We start from the raw sequence: 21,174 nt of genomic DNA on the forward strand, positions 1-21,174 counted from the left end.
CTGGACGTGCAGACCGCGTGAGACGACGCTTCATCCAGTCCCAAACATGCTCAATGGGGGACAGATCCGGAGATCTTGCTGGCCAGGGTAGTTGACTTACACCTTCTAGAGCACGTTGGGTGGCACGGGATACATGCGGACGTGCATTGTCCAGTTGGAACAGCAAGTTCCCTTGCCGGTCTAGGAATGGTAGAACGATGGGTTCGATGACGGTTTGGATGTACCGTGCACTATTCAGTGTCCCCTCGACGATCACCAGTGGTGTACGGCCAGTGTAGGAGATCGCTCCCCACACCATGATGCCGGGTGTTGGCCCTGTGTGCCTCGGTCGTATGCAGTCCTGATTGTGGCGCTCACCTGCACGGCGCCAAACACGCATACGACCATCATTGGCACCAAGGCAGAAGCGACTCTCATCGCTGAAGACGACACGTCTCCATTCGTCCCTCCATTCACGCCTGTCGCGACACCACTGGAGGCGGGCTGCACGATGTTGGGGCGTGAGCGGAAGACGGCCTAACGGTGTGCGGGACCGTAGCCCAGCTTCATGGAGACGGTTGCGAATGGTCCTCGCCGATACCCCAGGAGCAACAGTGTCCCTAATTTGCTGGGAAGTGGCGGTGCGGTCCCCTACGGCACTGCGTAGGATCCTACGGTCTTGGCGTGCATCCGTGCGTCGCTGCGGTCCGGTCCCAGGTCGACGGGCACATGCACCTTCCGCCGACCACTGGCGACAACATCGATGTACTGTGGAGACCTCACGCCCCACGTGTTGAGCAATTCGGCGGTACGTCCACCCGGCCTCCCGCATGCCCACTATACGCCCTCGCTCAAAGTCCGTCAACTGCTCATACGGTTCACGTCCACGCTGTCGCGGCATGCTACCAGTGTTAAAGACTGCGATGGAGCTCCGTATGCCACGGCAAACTGGCTGACACTGACGGCGGCGGTGCACAAATGCTGCGCAGCTAGCGCAATTCGACGGCCAACACCGCGGTTCCTGGTGTGCCGCTGTGCCGTGCGTGTGATCATTGCTTGTACAGCCCTCTCGCAGTGTCCGGAGCAAGTATGGTGGGTCTGACACACCGGTGTCAATGTGTTCTTTTTTCCATTTCCAGGAGTGTATACTACCGAGCGAGTTGGCGCAGTGGTCAGACACTGGACTCGCATTCGGGAGGACGACGGTTCAATCCCGCGTCCGGCCATCCTGATTTAGGTTTTCCGTGATTTCCCTAAATCGCTCCAGGCAAATGCCGGGATGGTTCCTTTCAAAGGGCACGGCCGACTTCCTTCCCCGTCCTCCCCTAATCCGATGAGACCGATGACCTCGCTGTCTGGTCTCCTTCCCCGAAACAACCAACCAACCAATCCACATATACTTGACATTTTTTCTTGTTTTGGTCCCTACTACCACCTCTGAAAGATGCGTACCCCACAGTCTTAACAAAAGCAATACCAGTACAGGTATTCCTCTGACAGAGGTGTCAGAACGATTTTGCCTCATAACTTTGAACTCGGTCGTTTCCGGAGGAGAGTCCACCCTCAGACCGTTCCTAATGTTCCAAAACGAACTGAATGGTTCCAGAGACCTTATAAAGTCTCAAAGATCTATGATGCATATATGCACATTGAAGTTACGAGTGAAAATTTGTACGAAGGCTGGGATTTAAATCCAGGTCTCCTGATCACTAGGCAGATGCGTTAACCACTACGCCACCCTGGCACATTGGCCTTGCACAACTGCACGGACTATCCCAGCACGCCACCCTCCTCAGTCAAAACGCCTATTCAAGCTTCAGCTCATTTGGTATTCCCCCTAAACTCGATAGCATTGAAGAGGATCTCCAACTGTACTGGACTGGCACCTCAGCATCGAACGAAACGGGGGATCCTTCCCTAAACTCAGGCATAGGTGCTTTAGCCAAATGAAACTTTGCGGGTCCCTAGAGCTTTTCAGGTCTCAAGTTCCTGTGCTGTATACATGTAAAGACTGTCCCAGTATGGCGTAGGAGTTAGAGCATCTGCCTAGAGAGTAGGAGACCCAGGTTCGAATCCCAGTCGTGATACAAATTTTCATTCGCCGCTTCAGTCAGCATCTACACATTATGAAAATCAATAACGAATGCCAAAGAATAGAAATGGTACGACCATACATCTTATCACTTACGTACAGATTATCTGTTACTACGCTGCTAACCGGCCGCGGTGGTCTAGCGGTTCTAGCCGCGCAGTCCGGAACCGCGCGACTGCTACGGTCGCAGGTTCGAATCCTGCCTCGGGCATGGATGTGTGTGATGTCCTTAGGTTAGTTAGGTTTAAGTAGTTCTACGTTCTAGGGGACTGATGACCACAGCTGTTAAGTCCCATAGTGCTCAGAGCCATTTGAACCATTTTGAACTACGCTGCTGGACACAAATACAGGAGAATTTAGATCAAATTATCAGGAAAGCTCAAAGGTGGTATGGTATATAAGTAATTGCGTTTCTGATAGTCGACCAATGTTTCACATTCCTGCGAAGAAACCAATATTTTATAACAGCCTCTAGATCAACAATCAGACCTACATGGAACAATGGGTTCGGGAAAAAAACACTAGATTTATTGCTGACAGCCGGTTCCTGCTGACCAACCCAACCGATCACAAAGGTGGTTGCTGCAAAACTAGGGAGCTGGGAGAACGGCTTTCGACCTGAGGCTGTAAACTTGGGATATTTGCGTGCTGTCTAAAAGTGTGAGTGCGGCCGACCAGTAAGTGGATCATGGCGGGCGTCCAGAGGCGGCGGCGCCGCTGGCCCATTTCGCACCCCGGCGCCTCCTGGTTCTGCCGCAACGGCGCTGCCCGCGAGCCAGGCGCCGCATTGGCAGGTGACGCGTAAACTGACCCCCTCCTCACTGTAAACGTTTTCCCAGTCTCCTGCGAAAGCTCTGCCTCACAACGTTCTGCTCTAGATAACACAGACCGCTGGTATGATCTAGGGAGACGGCCCACGTTCCACACCGAATCACTCTAGGTGAGACCATTACTCCTGAACGAGATCAAATGCCAGGCAGCTCCCTCAGTAAAGTGAAGACGTTGCTAGGCTTTCGTGGACAAAGCTCTTTCCACCCTTTTTTGTTTTTGCACAAATAATAGGTTAGCAAATAATAAATTAGCAAATAATAAGTTAACATACTAACGTCAGACAATAAGTATCTGCAATTTTGCTCATATTTTCCTTAGGTGGGCTCTTCTGCTTTGTATGCTCACCAGCCGCTACACAGCACCATTATGTTCGCCTGTGGTAGGTTATCACATCAGTCCACTTTGCACTGTTGTGACACAAAAACAGCCGCGTCGGTATCTGTTTGCTCCATAGAAAAACAGTGTCTCGCGATCCGATTTTTGTGGTGTTTATCGGTGGACTGAACCGTTTAGAAACGGTCAAACGAGCGTGAACGGTGAGTAAATAGTGCGGCATCCAACTACAGCCACAACCAGCGCCAAATACTGAAGAAATCCCTGCCTTGATTCTGAATAACAGACGAGTGACTGTTGATGATGTGGCAAATGTTATGCAATTAGTCATGATTCTGTATGTGAAATCATGCATAAGGGACTCACAAAGTCTGTGCTAGATGGGTTCCAAAAAAAAAAAAAACTGGATGAAGAGTACAAGAGTAACCATATGAAGATGTGTCAACACCTACTGGGCCATCCGCAGCTCGTGGTCTAGTGGCTAGCGTTGCTGCCTCTGGATCATGGATCCCAGGTTCGATTCCCGGCCACGTCGGAGATTTTCTCTGCCCGGCGACTGGGTGTTTGTGTTTTCCTCCTCCTCATCATCATTCGTGACAGTGACTAGATTGGATTGTGTAAATATTGGACTCTGTAAAAGGACTTTGTACGGCCCTGATGACGGCGCAGTTGAGCGCCCCACAAACCAAACATATCGTCACCTGCTGAGCCATCGTGCTAATGAAGGTAGACGTCTCTGAAACCAATCATCGCTGGAGATGATCCGCTTACAGATGATTCAAGAGGCGAGCGACTGAGCTACGGGTAAGAGGGGAAGGAACTGTGCATGTATGGCTTGTTGCTCAATCGAAGGCCTTCCTTTCAGAGCTTATAGGAAACCTTGTGTGACGGTAAACCAACTGCATCGAAAAGCAAGCTGACTATGTTGAGATTGTATATCAGTATATATCAGTAAAAACTGTGAACCCCTATTGTGATAAACTATAAAAATTGATTGCAGATACTTGTTGGCTTATCCTTGTAATTTAATGACGATAACAGAAAACAAACTCACCTTAAAAAAGTTATATACATTGTTAAAACATTCATGTTTCAGTTCCCAGTACCGAAATTGTAAGAGCATATATTGTACATGTTAGGCATCTTATTTCTTTGGGAAGGGAGCTATTATATGCAGTTCCCTTGTACCACACGTGTGTGTGTTCAGTTTGTTCATGACGTTACTTGGTCGAATGACTCTCGTTTCACAGTGTTTCCAACGTCCAGATTCGAGAGAAACATGGCGATGGCTCGGTGATGATTTAGGCACTAATATAGTGGTATTCCATGGATCCCAAGGTCACTTTGCAAGGTCGCATTACTGCTGGGGCTCATGTAACCATCTTGGCTGATCAGGTCTATCCCATGGAGCTATGTGCGTTACCCAGTGGCGATGCTATGTTCTAAAATGACAGGGCCCCTGTCCACACAGGTCAGATCGTCGAGGATTGGTTTTTGTGAGCACGACGATGGATTTTCACATCTCTCGTGGCCACCTCAGTCACCAGATATCAATGTTATTGAGGCGTCCGCCCCGATAACTCAGTGGTCAGAGTGACGGATTGGTCAGAGTGACGGATTGCCGTCCTACGGGCCCGGGTTCGATTCCCGGCTCGGTCGGGGATTTTCTCCGCTCAGGGACTGGGTGTTGTGTTGTCTTCATCATCAGTTCATCCCCATCCGGCGCGCAAGTCGCCCAATGTGGCGTCGAATGTAATAAGATCTGGACCAAGGCGACCGGACCTGCCCCGCAAGGGGCCTTCCGGCCGATGACGCCAAACGCTCATTTCCATTTTCATTGTTATTGAGAATTTGTGGTCTACTTTGGAGAGAAGGTTGCGTGATCGCTATCCACCTCCATCACCGTTGGCTGTAGTTGCCATTAGTTTGCAGGAAGAATGGTATAGCCGGCCAGGGTGGCCGAGCGGTTCTAGGCGCTACAGTCTGGAACTGCGCGACCGCTACGGTCGCAGGTTCGAATCCTGCCTCGGGCATGGATGTGTGTGATGTCCTTAGGTTAGTTAGGTTTAAGTAGTTCTAAGTTCTAGGGGACTGATGACCTCAGAAGTTAAGTCCCATAGTGCTCAGAGCCATTTGAACCATTTTTGAAGAACGGTATAAGATTCCCTTAAGAAACATACAGGGCCTGTATTTATCCATTCCGAGATGATTGGAAGCTGTTTTGAATGCCAACGGTTTGCCTACTCTGTTTTAGGTATGGTACTGTGTTGTGTTTGTGATGTTTCCATATTTTGTGCATCCCTTGTACGTAGCTCACCAGTGAAAGATGATAGCAGACGTAACATGATCCAGTTTCATTCCATGTCAACATTTCCCACACAATAATAGCTGCTGCACTTGTCACCTCCTATTGCACTATCTCCGCTTAAGTTACATCTGGAAAACCGAAGTTTGTAATGTAAAAACAGTTCAGCAAAGTAGGCCCCCGCCGTCAACTACAGAACCAATGATTGACCATAAAAGTCGTACATATAAACTATTACTTTTACATTATTTTTAAATAAATCCACTTGAGGAAAGAGAAGTAACCCACCGAGACGAGTAGTTAATATATAATAAGGTGACTGTTTACAATTGTTTATGTGTTTCAGAAGTGACCAAACAGAACCTAAGCACTAAATATTCCCGTCCAACTTCCATTTTTGTTTTGTTTTCATATTACCGTTTTCTTTCTTTTACACGTGCTGATGTTGACACTCATTGTATTCACCATAAAAACATAGACCTGCAAAATGGAACATATGCAAGGCTATCGCATTCATTCCTCGCTTTCACTTCTCGACTAAACCGTATCTTTGCAAAAACAGACATAATGTCTTATGGGATAACAGCAATCAATGATTTTATAATGTTGCTTAAAATCCGTCTTGATTGCAAAAAAAATTTTTTTTATTATTCATATGACCGGTTTCGGTTCATCCAGATGTGACGTAGCATGTGAAAGTTGCTGGATTTGGACGGGTTACTCCTGTAACTGAAATATCAGATCTGAAGATGGTTCTGAATGAACCGAAACCGGTCATATGAATAATAAAAAATTTTTTGCAATCAAGACGGATTTTAAGCAACATTATAAACCGTATCTGATGCTAACACATCGTGTAGAGACGTGACTTCTATGCTGCAAATGGTTTTAGTTTTAAGATTATGCTTCCTTTTCCTTTTCTTTGTTCATTTAGTATATTTTCTGGGTATTTTATAGCCATTGCATCACTTGTGTGTATGGCATACAGTAGTATTCGATAAATACAATTTGCCCTTTATGATTACTTTGACAAGCAATGTGAACTGCCTAAGATAGAGTATGGGGTGGAACCTGATGTGTTGAATGTTCCGCTGCAGAGCCTGATATTTCCATGTTTACCAAATAAGGACACTGAAAAGTTTTATGCTATATCGCGTAAATTCAAAGGTAAGGCAGCGGAAAAACTCTCCTACTAGAGCACAAAAAAGGTGAATATGACCCTGTTTAAATGCCTCTGACTGAAAAGAGGGTTACCAGCTGCCTCATTCTACCTTCCTCAGCACCATTAAAAATGTTTCCAAAAATTTTAGCGTGCGAACATATTCGAAATCTTTTTAACATGCATCTCACTTCTCACTCCCCCAAGCTCCTCTAACGGTAACTCGCTCACACCCACTAGTCCAGCGCTGTAAGTCGCTCATACCCGTCCGCTCCCATTCGCCCATTCACACTCACTCATTCAGCCCAACTCATTGTCATCATCTCTTTGTGTCTCTCTAACTGCCACTGTCTCCTTCTTCATGGCCACAGTCACCTTCGTTCTGTTCTACTGTAGTCTCTCCTCACTGTCACTATCTCCTTCTTGTTCTCTCTCTTACTGCTACTATCTCATTCATTCCTCCCTACTGCTGCTGTCTCTTCTCACTGTCTCCATCTCTTTCTTCGTCGTTGACATTGTCACAGACTCTGTCTCTCGTTATCAACAACTGTCACCCACTTCCACTTTCTTCGTTTCTTTATTCCTCTCCCACTGGGACCGTCTCCATTTTTCCTAGCACTGTTGTGTCACTGCCGGCCGCGGTGGTCTAGCGGTTCTGGCGCTGCAGTCCGGAACCGCGGGACTGCTACGGTCGCAGGTTCGAATCCTGCCTCGGGCGTGGGTGTGTGTGATGTCCTTAGGTTAGTTAGTTTTAAGTAGTTCTAAGTTCTAGGGGACTTATGACCTAAGATGTTGAGTCCGATAGTGCTCAGAGCCATTTGAACCATTTTGTTGTGTCACTGTCAACTATGTTCCATTTCCACTGTCACCCTTTCTTTCTCTCATGCTGCCATTGTCTCCTTCGCTCTTTCTACACCACAACCACTGTCTACTATCTTCCAGTCCTACTGCCACTGTCTCTTTTTCTCTCAGAATAAGAAAGCGCGAATATGTTTACATGCTAACATTTTTTAGAAAATTTTCAGAGGTGCTGAGGAACGTAGAACGAGGCACTTGATACACCATTTTTTAGACAGAGTCTGTTAAAGAGGAGCATATTCGCCTTTTTTGTTCTCTGGTAGAAGTATTTTTCCGCTAGTTCCTTTCTTTTCCTTGCCACAGCAGGGCATGTCGCTCATATGAAAAGAACTTTATGAGTCAGTAAAATTTTGACAGTTTACTTATGTCAAACTTAAATAACACAAAACTAACTTTACAACTTAGACCATATTTTAAATGCACAGAAAGTTTGCATGTGATTCAGTACTTCAACATAAGGTTTCCAGAACCCTTCTGATGATAATGAAGACACTTTACAGTATATTTCTCCGTGATACGCCACTTTATAAATTAGGTTTTGTCCTCGCACCGGATTTTACGTGGGTATTTTACGTATAGATCTAGCGTAACTTTAAATCTCCATATTTCGGAAAAGGATAAAAATCAAGGAAACTTTCAAGTTTGTTCAAGATCGTGATCTTAATAATATATCACAAAAATTTCAGCCATTTGCTGTGCATAGTGGTCTTGGAACCCGTGGCTCGGTTTTGGTACAAAAAGTGTTAAAGACATTTTTTTGGGTTTTCTAATGAAACGTCCACAAGTTAATAAGGATTTCTGAAAACGGGAAAATGACACTTGTAGATGAATGCCTAGAGAATACACCATCAAAATTTGAGCAATTGTTTACGGTTACTTATTATTTAGATTTTGTCTCATATCGGATTTTACATGCGTATTTTAGGTATAGAAGTAGGATAAATTTGAACTTCTGTATCTCAGTAATGAATAAAGACGACAAGGACATTATCAAAATTGTTCGAGGTCGGTTTCTTAGAAATATATCGTAAATATCTCAGCCATTTGCTGGACATACAAATCTTGGAATTCGCGGCTCGGTTTTGGTACGAAAAAAAATGGTAAAAGTACTTTTTTGGGGTTTTCTAAGGAACGACCAGTGAAATAATGGTGAGTCCATAATCCCTTCACAGCCCACCGTAGACCACATCACTTGCAAAAAAGGAACAGTCGAATTGCTCAATTTTCGTATGCAGGAGCAAGTGTGTTAATATTCACATTTTGACTCTGTACTTAGGATAGTGACACTAAGAAGATCGTTCTTTCGGGTATACAAATGGTCCTTAGCCCAAGTGCTTCCCAAAACACTTTACCCTAGTTTTCTATTACCAATAGAACCCGAGGTTTGATCTCGGGAAGAATCCTGTTTTGGTGCGCGGCGTTTTGGAATATATTAAGTAGCGGATGTTGTCGCATGCCTACCGACATTGTATTTCTGATTTAGTAACAATGATTTCCTTATTTTTATGGTCTAACATTTTGCTAGGAGGTATTATAACAGTACGGCATAGGCACCTATTTCGACCTGATACTCGTTTCAATAATTTTTATCAACAACTTTCTGCATATTTTCTGGCTTAAGATTACTATCTCATTTTTCCTTTCTTTCAGCATGGAGCAGTTCGAACAGCTGCTTACATGCGCCATTTGCCTGGACCGATACCGTAACCCGAAACTACTGCCATGTCAGCACTCGTTCTGCATGGAGCCGTGCATGGACGGCCTGGTCGACTATGTCCGGCGGCAGGTAAGTCAACCAGTTCAGCTGTTGCCGTATTATGCTACCGCATGCACACAGTCTTAGAATCACTTCTTTCCAAAATATTATGCAAATGCGATACTGTGGAACGTTTAAACTATAGTATGGTAAGCCTACTTTATAGTACACCTTTGCCCCTGTTGAACATGTTTTGTAGCTCTCGAAAGTTTCTCAAAGCCTGAAAAAAGCAATTGAGCTACATGTTTTTAATGAACAAGGTCCAGTGAACTATAGAGGTTAAGTCTTTTAGATACTGGTTAAGGATTGTATGTTACAATTTTTTTTAAATGAAGAAGAGATTGAATAGCGTAATAAAGATACAATCGCCTCGTGATGACTGGGTGTTGTGTGATGTCCTTAGGTTAGTTAGGTTTAAGTAGTTCTAAGTTCTAGGGGGCTGATGACCATCGATGTTAAGTCCCATAGTGCTCAGAGCCATTTGAACCATTTGAACCGAAGATATAATCATGAAAGAGCAGATACGATTTAGAATAGTAAGATCTTGCAGAGCTGTAGTGGAGACTCATATAGCATTTGACACTTCTATAGAGCTTTTCATAGTGTTCCAAGAGCTACTCTTTGTGTGGTAATGGAAAACAACGGACATTCCAGACACCTTTTTTCAGCTCTTGGATTATGCCGTTCAGTCATCGAGAAATATATTTTAAAGACTAACATAAACACTTATTTGACGAAAAAGTGATGTCATGATGTTAATTATGTGCATGGTTCTGTAATCACTGTGGGTGTATATGATGATTTGTCCTGTTACTATAGGTTATGGACCTAGACGGGTATAAAACTGAAAATAATAATATAAAAAATGACATTGAATGTGTAAGGGGGAGAGTCTAATAGATCGAACATGGGACTCTGGAGTTGTGTACGATTCAGTTTAGGGCGGAGAAAGATGGGTTTGGGCTCCCATTTACGAAAGGATAGTTAGTGTAGGTTACGACTCATAGCATGGGTAGACTTTAAGGATAATGTCATGATCTGCTTCTCGAAGACTGTCAAAATTACCCGAGGAGAGGATTGAAGAGACTGGAAAAGGAGGAAAGATGGGATGTGCAAACAGAAGCGCGATAACAAGGACGAAGGAAGCAGTGACGTGCTGGGATTCAGTTTCATAAATATGTAATACAGCCGAATTTATTCCACGTACTTGAAGTGATGTGAGGAGCTGATATAGGATGCGCGTGGCCAGAAGGTACACTACTGGCCATTAAAATTGCTACACCAAGAAGAAATGCAGATGATAAACGGGTATTCATTGGACAAATGTATTATACTAGAACTGACATGTGATTACATTATCACTCAATTCGGGTGCATAGATCCTGAGAAATCAGTACCCAGAACGACCACCTCTGGCCGTAATAACGGCCTTGATATGCCTGGGCATTGAGCCAAACAGAGCCTGGATGGCGTATACAGGTACAGTTACCCATGCGACTTCAACACGACACCACAGTTCATCAAGAGTAATGACTGGCGTATTGTGACGAGCCAGTTGCTCGGCCACCATTGACCAGACGTTTTCACTTGGTGAGAGATCTGGAGAATGTGCTGGCCAGGGCAGCAGTCGAACATTTTCTGTATCCAGAAAGGCCCGTACAGGACCTGCAACATGCGGTCGTGCATTGTCTTGCTGAAATGTAGGGTTTCGCAGGAATCTAATGAAGGGTAGAGCCACGAGTCGTAACACATCTGAAATGTAACGTCCGCTGTTCAAAGTGCCGTCAATGCGAACAAGAGGTGACCGAGACGTGTAACCAATGGCACCCCATACCATCATGGCAATGACGAATACACGCTTCCAATGTGCGTTCACCGCGATGTCGCCAAACACGGATGCGACCATCATGATGCTGTAAACAGAACCTGGATTCATCCGAAAAAATGACGTTTTGCCATTCGTGCACCCAGGTTCGTCGTTCAGTACACCTTCGTAGGCGCTCCTGTCTGTGATGCAGCGTCAAGGGTAACCGCAGCCATGGTCTCCGAGCTGATAGTCCATGCTGCTGCAAACGTCGTCGAACTGTTCGTGCAGATGGTTGTTGTCTTGCAAACGGCCCCATCTGTTGACTCAGGGATCGAGACGTGGCTGCACGATCCGTTACAGCCATGCGGATAAGATGCCTGTCATCTCGACTGCTAGTGATACGAGGCCGTTGGGATCCAGCACGGCGTTCCGTATTACCCTCCTGAACCCACCGATTCCATATTCTGCTAACAGTCATTGGATCTCGACCAACGCGAGCAGCAATGTCGCAATACGATAAACCGCAATCGCGATAGCCTACAATCCGACCCTTATCAAAGTCGGAAACGTGATGGTACGCATTTCTCCTCCTTACACGAGGCATCACAACAACGTTTCACCAGGCAACGCCGGTCAACTGCTTTTTGTGTATGAGAAATCGGTTGGAAACTTTCCTCATGTCAGCACGTTGTAGGTGTCGCCACCGGCGCCAACCTTGCATGAATGCTCTGAAAAGCTAATCATTAGCATATCTCAGCATCTTCTTCTTGAAGGTTAAATTTCGCGTATGTAGCACGTCATCTTCGTGGTGTAGCAATTTTAATGGCCAGTAGTGTATTTTGGATAGGATGTAAGAAACAAAATAGATCGCATATTGTTCAAGGACTCGAAAGGGAGCGGTACAGAGGTCCACAACATTTGCTTAGGTGAGACTGAGACAGGATAGCGTCCTGTACGCGTGAATAATTCTCATGTGACTATATGATGTTATGAGTTTTATGTGCTATAGGTTTTAATTTTTTTTTTTCTGTTACGGGCTTTCTCTTCGATGATTAGCAGCTGGCCATATTCTTCTTTTCCTGTTGGCCTTATCCCGAATCTTCACGAGGTCTGCGTGTCAATCTGTATTTGGCAATGATAGTGTGCAAGTGTGAGGTTTTCGAAATTCTTGCGAATCGTGTAACTGAGGTGGAACGTGGATACCAGCCCGGCATTCACCTACTCACGTGTGGGATACTACCTAAAGAGCAAACACAGACTAGTTGGCACACCCTTGTCGTTCAGCCCCCATGCGGATTCAATCCGGGGCCGCTGAGGGCCTCCCCGAAGTCGGAAGCGGCGTGCTAACGCACGCGACTATTCCGGAGCGTTTTTTATTACACATGTTGATATGAACAATTTAGAAAAGACTAGCTTGACTAGCTTCATGAGTAGAGCTCACTGAAATAGGATTTATTCACTCCATTAATGGATTTTCGAGGGACATAAGTAAATGAAACTTTGGCAGTAATTAAATGTATACTGTGTGGTGAGAAAACTACTTTTTGTGAGTATAGATAATGCTGAAGTGATTATATAATTCGTGTATATGTGTGTGCTCTTGCTAAGACCATTCGAAATAAAAGTTTAGAGACATCGACCTACCTGCAGGGGAACCTGGGGAAACCAGCGAGTTTAGTTTGAACATTGTAAGAAGAACATTATGCTGACGAAAGGAACAGTCACACAGTATACAACATTTCGAAGTTGCGGATATACTGAAGTGAGAGTATCGTCGTCACTTCTTGCACATAGGCGTTAGCATCCTGTGCTCCACGCAGTCGTGATCCCGGATTCCCTCTTTACTAAATCTGGCATTGCCAAGAAAAAGCGGTACCCAGCATTACTTTAGTTATTAACAAGTGAAGCAATGGTCTTCGTTGCTGTTCTATAATTTTTCTGGACTAGGTTACAACATAGATCATAAACTTTACGCCAAAATACGCTATTAGATAATAATCACCCTATATGACGTATTAAACGGATCGTACAAGGAATAGTATCATAATACTAGCGCCAGTAACCTACAAAAAGGTGATCTTGGTTACTGTTCACTCTGATCTAGCTACAATGAATGCCTGCAGTTGAGCCAATAATACATCACAGAGGTGTAAGACATCGGTCAAAGAGTATTGCTGTTAATGCAGACTGGACCATACGCCGCAATCACATCCCACTCTTTCTCAATGGCGCCGTTCAGATTGTCCTGGCCACCTTGGAAAGCACGTTGAATTTCGCAAGCATTGTCCTGGAAAGGTGTACCCTACCATTGTCCTTGTTCATCAGCTTGAAGTAATAGGAGTATCATCAGAATAAGGTACATGTTGCTCGGGATATATTCTACACTGCTGAACGTTCCCTCAAGAAACACCAGACGTATGAGTTCCTCTTAATACTCAACAATCTGTAGTAGGACGCGCTGAGACGACTTTCGCTGACTGCATTGCCGGCTCCAGTCTCATTGTGCACACCTCTCTCGTACGTAAATATTACGTCCATACGTCTCATCTTCTCTTTGATAATACTTCCAGTGTTCTCTCTTGCTTCGCACCACAGGTATGATGCGCGTAGTTGCGCTGTGTGTCATGGCCTGATATATTCCACAGTTTCCACAATGCTTGTCGACGTTTCACAAACCGACCATAACTTTCAATGGAATTACCTCATTTCCGAAGGCTAAAACCAAATAGAAGTTACTTTACAACGTGGAGATTTGTGAATTCTATTACCCATCACCTCATTTATCTGTAAAATTCTGCATTTCTGCGCTCCCGATTTTTGAAAGTTAACAAATCTGAAGTCTACTGATGCAAAAGTCACTGAAGGAACGAGCCCCACGTAGTAGGTACTTATGACAACTGATGCGCAATAGTGATAAATAAGATATTATTCGGCAGAAAGCTAAATATTCACTTGAAACGTATGTGTTAACACATAAAGCACTTGCAGAGGCGTATCTATTTTCAAGACAGAAGCTGCTGTGTTGTATTCGTACGTTTCCCCCTGGTTTCCTGTCGAGGTGCGAAAGTGTAGCTTCAGTGAACTAATAATAACCTTCCGGAATGGAATGGTATACTCATTTGACACGGGCAGCATGCAAACATATTACACAATTTTTGGTGTATAGGCTGCAGTAGTCCACTGTCAAAAACCACAGCGATCACATCATCCAGCTCCTTATTAAGAACCAAGAGCAGAAACACTCATGTTGAACTCTATCCAGGAACTAGAAACCGAATTGTTTCTCTTAAAAGCAGAAATATGATACCTGCATCTCCGTGTTTACGTATGTTTCGATAACACTCTGATCGCTATTCTTATATGTACTGTTCGTGAAAATACACTGCCTTCCGGAATGGAGGAGGAAACGAACTGAAACTTTGCGAGTCCAAAGTGTATGTGGTGTTACTACAGCGATTACAAAACAGAGTTAAATTTACAAATAAATCGGCGAAGAAAGCCCACTTATCAATATGACTTCGCACTACCTCTGTCCTGAATGAATGCATTGGTTCGGTTGGGAAGGGTGACATAAAGCCGCTGTATCCTCTCCTGAAATTAGCTGGCCCACAACTGTTGTAACTGGTCATTGATATTCTTGACAATGGCACCGGGGCGAAGTTGTTTTCCAACCTGCTCCTACACATGTTCTATCAGGGACAGATCTGAGGATCTGGCTGTCAACAGAAGTACCTCAGTATCTCGTAGGCAGTTCATAGAGGTACGTACCGAGCGAGGTGGCGCAGTGGTTAGCACACTGGACTCGCATTCGGGAGGACGACGGTTCAATCCCGTCTCCGGCCATCCTGATTTAGGTTTTCCGTGATTTCCCTAAATCGCTTCAGGCAAATGCCGGGATGGTTCCTTTGAAAGGGCACGGCCGATTTCCTTCCCCATCCATCCCTCACCCGAGCTTGCGCTCCGTCTCTAATGACCTCGTTGTCGACGGGACGTTAAACACTAATCTCCTCCTCCTCATAGAGGTACGTGTCCTGTGGGAACGAGCACTGTCCTGTTGAAAAATGCCATTTTCCCCAAGTCGCGGTCACACTTGCCTAAGATATTCGTGGGGGGTGGGAGATAATGCAGACCTCATGATTCATCTTTGAACACATTCAGCAGAAGCCCATGCTTGTCTCTCGCGGTACAATTCCAAATGCAGCAATTTGTGGTGTTAACAGCCGCCTGCGCTCGGGATGGTGATTTTCTTATGCAGCTGCTGCCAGTCTCCGGCCAATGGCGTCGCGGTGAAACCGAGTGTTGCAAGGGGTCCATTACTTGTTCTCCGATGGCAGGCATAGATATGAAGGGCTCACTATGTGTTTGGTGCACAGTACCGCGATCCTCCCTTGTGTTGGTCAGACTTGCCGAGTGGAACCTTGACGACGCTTACGCCTGACCTCAAGTTACATGGCCCATCATCGGGCCACTGCCGCATCTAAGTGCCTCAAAAAATCTGAATACTGCACTATTCGTTCTGTCAACCAAATGGAGACCCACAGTGAGGCCCCTTTCAAACTATGTCAGGTGCTGATAACGCTGTCTCACAGGAGTACGCGGCATCTTCGTGACCTGCACGTTTGAAATTCTTAAGCTCCCTATTCAAACTGTGCTACTTGGAGGCTCTGACTAAAACGGCCCGAAACCTGCGCCTCCTAAAAACACTTCTCGTGTTCAACGGTGACATGCAGCATAACACCCCCCCACAATACGATCTCGCTAAAAATACGTTTACTGCTTGAGTTGGCCTAGTCGACCCCCTCTTGGCACGTATATATTTGAGTCGACGCCCTCTTGGCACGTATATATTGTCTCCTAACAATGTTCGTAACATTCAGCAAATCAATAAGTTTTTACTGGCTCAGCATTTTCAAACCCAGTATGTGGTACATACTCCGTCCATAGCACGCCGCTTTCAATCATCCTCTTTACTGCCTGCTACCAGTACTACAGGTAATCTACTATTTCTGTCTCAAGATTTTACAAGACATCGTTTTCCAGTTAGGACTAATGTGTAACGACATACACTCCTGGAAATGGAAAAAAGAACACATTGACACCGGTGTGTGACCCACCATACTTGCTCCGGACACTGCGAGAGGGCTGTACAAGCAATGATGACACGCACGGCACAGCGGACACACCAGGAACCGCGGTGTTGGCCGTCGAATGGCGCTAGCTGCGCAGCATTTGTGCACCGCCGCCGTCAGTGTCAGCCAGTTTGCCGTGGCATACGGAGCTCCATCGCAGTCTTTAACACTGGTAGCATGCCGCGACAGCGTGGACGTGAACCGTATGTGCAGTTGACGGACTTTGAGCGAGGGCGTATAGTGGGCATGCGGGAGGCCGGGTGGACGTACCGCCGAATTGCTCAACACGTGGGGCGTGAGGTCTCCACAGTACATCGATGTTGTCGCCAGTGGTCGGCGGAAGGTGCACGTGCCCGTCGACCTGGGACCGGACCGCAGCGACGCACGGATGCACGCCAAGACCGTAGGATCCTACGCAGTGCCGTAGGGGACCGCACCGCCACTTCCCAGCAAATTAGGGACACTGTTGCTCCTGGGGTATCGGCGAGGACCATTCGCAACCGTCTCCATGAAGCTGGGCTACGGTCCCACACACCGTTAGGCCGTCTTCCGCTCACGTCCCAACATCGTGCAGCCCGCCTCCAGTGGTGTCGCGACAGGCGTGAATGGAGGGACGAATGGAGACGTGTCGTCTTCAGCGATGAGAGTCGCTTCTGCCTTGGTGCCAATGATGGTCGTATGCGTGTTTGGCGCCGTGCAGGTGAGCGCCACAATCAGGACTGCATACGACCGAGGCACACAGGGCCAACACCCGGCATCATGGTGTTGGGAGCGATCTCCTACACTGGCCGTACACCACTGGTGATCGTCGAGGGGACACTGAATAGTGCACGGTACATCCAAACCGTCATCGAACCCATCGTTCTACCATTCCTAGACCGGCAAGGGAACTTGCTGTTCCAACAGGACAATGCACGTCCGCATGTATCCCGTGCCACCCAACGTGCTCTAGAAGGTGTAAGTCAACTACCCTGGCCAGCAAGATCTCCGGATCTGTCCCCCATTGAGCATGTTTGGGACTGGATGAAGCGTCGTCTCACGCGGTCTGCACGTCCAGCACGAACGCTGGTCCAACTGAGGCGCCAGGTGGAAATGGCATGGCAAGCCGTTCCACAGGACTACATCCAGCATCTCTACGATCGTCTCCATGGGAGAATAGCAGCCTGCATTGCTGCGAAAGGTGGATATACACTGTACTAGTGCCGACATTGTGCATGCTCTGTTGCCTGTGTCTATGTGCCTGTGGTTCTGTCAGTGTGATCATGTGATGTATCTGACCCCAGGAATGTGTCAATAAAGTTTCCCCTTCCTGGGACAATGAATTCACGGTGTTCTTATTTCAATTTCCAGGAGTGTATTTCCACGAAACTACAGTTAATTTCTGTTTTATACCTAGCTTTATTTCGAATACTACGAAATATAAGACAAGGTAAAAATTAAACCAAAGAAAAGGTCGCATCAGTTCTCCAGTTCTAGGAAACGTGACATTATCACAACGCAAAAATTAAACATTATCATTAATTCAAGAATTAATAAGTACGAATTAAGTCAATATCCCTCTCTTCTCAGATCTGTTTTGATATTCGAATACTTACACGAGGCAGCGCTGTGCCTGTTTTTCGTAGCGTCGCTAAACCACGCTGTTAAATCTAATTCTGGTGGGACTTGGCAGTTTATCAGCCTTCGTTACGAGTTGTTCGTTCCACGTGTGATTTATGAACTTTGCCAGTCCTAGAATAAGCGTGACGCTCGTGAGCAGCCCAATGCAAAACTTAGGCCAATACGTCGGGTGAAGATATTCGTTGTAACGAAATATTACCGAATACAAGACACTTCGTATTATTTACCGCAGTATGCACAAAAATGTTCGACGTAGTTGAACACTCGTTCCTCCAAGTGTCATGCACCGACCGAGTTTTGAAGAAAAGACAGAACACAGGATGAAGCTACACTGAACAAGCACATTCTCTGTAAGAATGTTTTAATCCTTACGTTCAGCCTGCTCCATACGAGACTGTGGCAGCATACTTACGGAACAGTTGGCTTAGAACTGCGAAATTTTTAAAGGGCGCAGAAAATTTTTCAGGTAGATCAAGTCCATAAAAACTGATCGTCTGTGCTCACCTTTCTAATAACTAAATATTCGTAGGTTTACAGTCACAATGCATCAGTTACAAAACTTCATAGAAAATCCATAAATTGAGGTTTTACAGGAGATGAGAGAAAGGTGACACAGAATTTTATTACGAGACGAACGGGTAAGTGGAATGCAAGAGAGAGTTATTTAATCTATTTTATGGCCAAAACAATTTACAAAATTTTAACAGTTTTTTACATGGTAAGAGCGTTCACCTGATATCTGAGTGCACTCATCAACCCTCTCAGAAACAGATACATCGACTTTTTGAAACAGTAAATACGAAATGATCACATAATTCGGCTTCGAATGGAAGTGAAACAGATCAATCACTAACAAAATGTTGTTCACCTCAACAAAAGGGATTTCGAAAGTCAACCTCTGCAAACACAACAACTATTGGCACAGAAAATGTTTTGAAATGATTAAAAAATTTATGCATTACGAATGTTGATCAACCATTGTACAACTGCGAAGATCTCATACTCACATGGTGTTCCGCATCTCTGTAGAGATGGTGGAGGGATTCACTAGATATATGTTCCATAGGAAATTTTGGCCAGAAAATGTTTCCGTGTTACATAGAAAACATCGACGCACTTTTTAAGTTTCGCATTGTTGATTCATGTTCTCAGAGTAGTTAACCCTTTTTTTGTAATATAGCCGCATAATGCGTAACGTGACACAGTTACCTGACATTACAATTTGGTGGATGGGTCGTATATCATTCTCACCTACCCTTACTAGCTAAAGATACCTAAGACGTGCTGATAGAGCTCTCGGGAGATGATCCATTGAACATTCGTGTTAATTTACGTTTGTAAAGATACATAATTTCAACACGGTGACGTGTCAGAACAATTCGTAGTTCTCATAGGACACCATATTGAGACAAGTTTGAGAAAAGTGGACATGTGGAGGTGTGTGACTTGGTTTCTCGCCAAAAACTTTGAATTATATTGATTTTTCTTGTGCAGATGAGAGATTTAACTTACGAGCCTCCCTGCAGTCGCAGGAATACCTGAATGCACTGGTTATGTGTGTATCAGAACTTACTGCTCCTTACGCTTTGTCTAACGAACATCGTCGTCATCGTCGTTGTCGCCGTTCGTCAACTTCATCGTCATCATCATCGTCATCGTCACCGTCATCATCTGCCATTTGACATACACAACCGACCAATATCTTCTCTATAATTTTTGTCCGTTATGGTCTTCAACGAATTGTATTCCTACTGCTCATGCTGCCTTTATTTCCATTAGATCACGTTTTCTCATTTCTTGGAATCCAGCAAAGTATTTCCTTTGTACATTGATCATCTGTTCGCCCACATTAATTTCATTTTCACTATAATCTTAATTTTCAGTTTACTAATTCACTTGCTCAGACAGCAGTCTTTTTTTTTATTAACTCACAAGCAATAAGAAATCCTTAAAGAACCCAGCTTTATGAGGAAATGGATTTCAATCAACATAAGTCAAGTATTACATCTGATTTGTTACATTTTAAATCCAGAGGTCATCAGTCCCCTAGAACTTAGAACTACTTAAACCTAACTAACCTAAGGACATCACACACACCCATGCCCGAGGCAGGATTCGAACCTGCGACCGTAGTGATCGCGCGGTTCCGGAATGTAGCGCCTAGAACCGCTTGGCCACCCCGGCCGGCTTGTGGATTACTCTTCCAATTTTTACTATACGTTGCACTCCAAGAAATGTTAACTAAACTGATATGTGATGCAGTCGGACAAACAGAACTACAGGATCTGTTGAATTAGCTGTGTAACTACAACAGTGAATAAGTTAAAACCTAGTCCCTTCGTTCTATCGGCGCACGGATGCGAAAATGGCAGCTGCGGAAATAAGTGAACGCGGTACTTAAAAGCAATCCACTTCGCTCGGTAGTACTTAATAGGGTGTCCTTTAAATTCGGTATTGATTACGTAGGAGCTGGCTCCTGTTCTCGAGCTAGTCTAGAGCAGATTGCACGTCACACGACTGGAAAAGAGCACCAGTGGTCGGCAGAACTACAGACCTGCGTCTTGTTCATCTGTTGTAGAATTATGGAGGATATACTGTGAACGCATGTGATGATTTTTCTAGAAACTGAAGAACTCTTGTTCCGGAATCAGTATGCTTTCCATAAGCTCTAATGCTGTGAAATCTAGTTTGTTTCGTTCATTAACTGGATCCAGGAGGCCGAGCTCTGATTTACGCTACTTTTCTGACTTCCTGAAAGCCTTCGATACAGTTCCGCACTTTCAGTTATCAAACAAACTGCGAGAGTTCGTAATATCCAAAAAGATATATGGCTGGATGGAAGATTTCCCACGAAACTTGACTCAATATGTCGTTCTTAATGGATGGGAATCATGAGAAACGTAGGTAGTGCGGCAGCACGCCTGATGTTCACGACGCATGTACTTATTATCTGGCAGATAGCGCCTGTGGTCCTGTGTTGCGGTTCAGAAACGACAGAGTTGTGTACAGGGGTGCGAGGACGACAGAAGCTTGTTACGAAATGCATGGACAGCAGTTAGTCGTTTAGTGCCTGGTGGGAATATTGTCAGCTGACTCTAAACATAAACAAATGTTAAAATTTTGAACTTAGCTGCTGTTCAGTAACGGTGAATGTAAATGAATGATTTGAGAGACACGGCCAACCATTTGACTGGCTGGCATGTAGTTTGTGTGGCCTTGCGCCGCATAGCACCAGCCAGGTACGGGACGTTTCACTGCATTTAATTCCATGTACATTATAATATGAAGACTTTTAGACTTAGCCC

General features: G+C 45.2%; 1 protein-coding gene across 4 annotated transcripts in view; it reads left to right on the plus strand.

The window, feature by feature from the left end:
• LOC126175239 (uncharacterized) overlaps positions 1-21,174 on the plus strand; it is a 292,084-nt gene that overhangs the window by 209,801 nt on the left and 61,109 nt on the right. For all 4 annotated transcript variants that reach the window (XM_049921875.1, XM_049921877.1, XM_049921878.1 and 1 more), the window contains one exon: positions 9,208-9,343. In XM_049921875.1, the coding sequence (XP_049777832.1) occupies positions 9,209-9,343 (135 nt within the window). In that variant the 5' untranslated portion in view covers position 9,208. The remainder of the gene's footprint in view (positions 1-9,207; positions 9,344-21,174) is intronic.

This window comes from Schistocerca cancellata, chromosome 3 (assembly GCF_023864275.1).
Source record: "Schistocerca cancellata isolate TAMUIC-IGC-003103 chromosome 3, iqSchCanc2.1, whole genome shotgun sequence".
Classification (NCBI taxonomy): domain Eukaryota; kingdom Metazoa; phylum Arthropoda; class Insecta; order Orthoptera; family Acrididae; genus Schistocerca; species Schistocerca cancellata.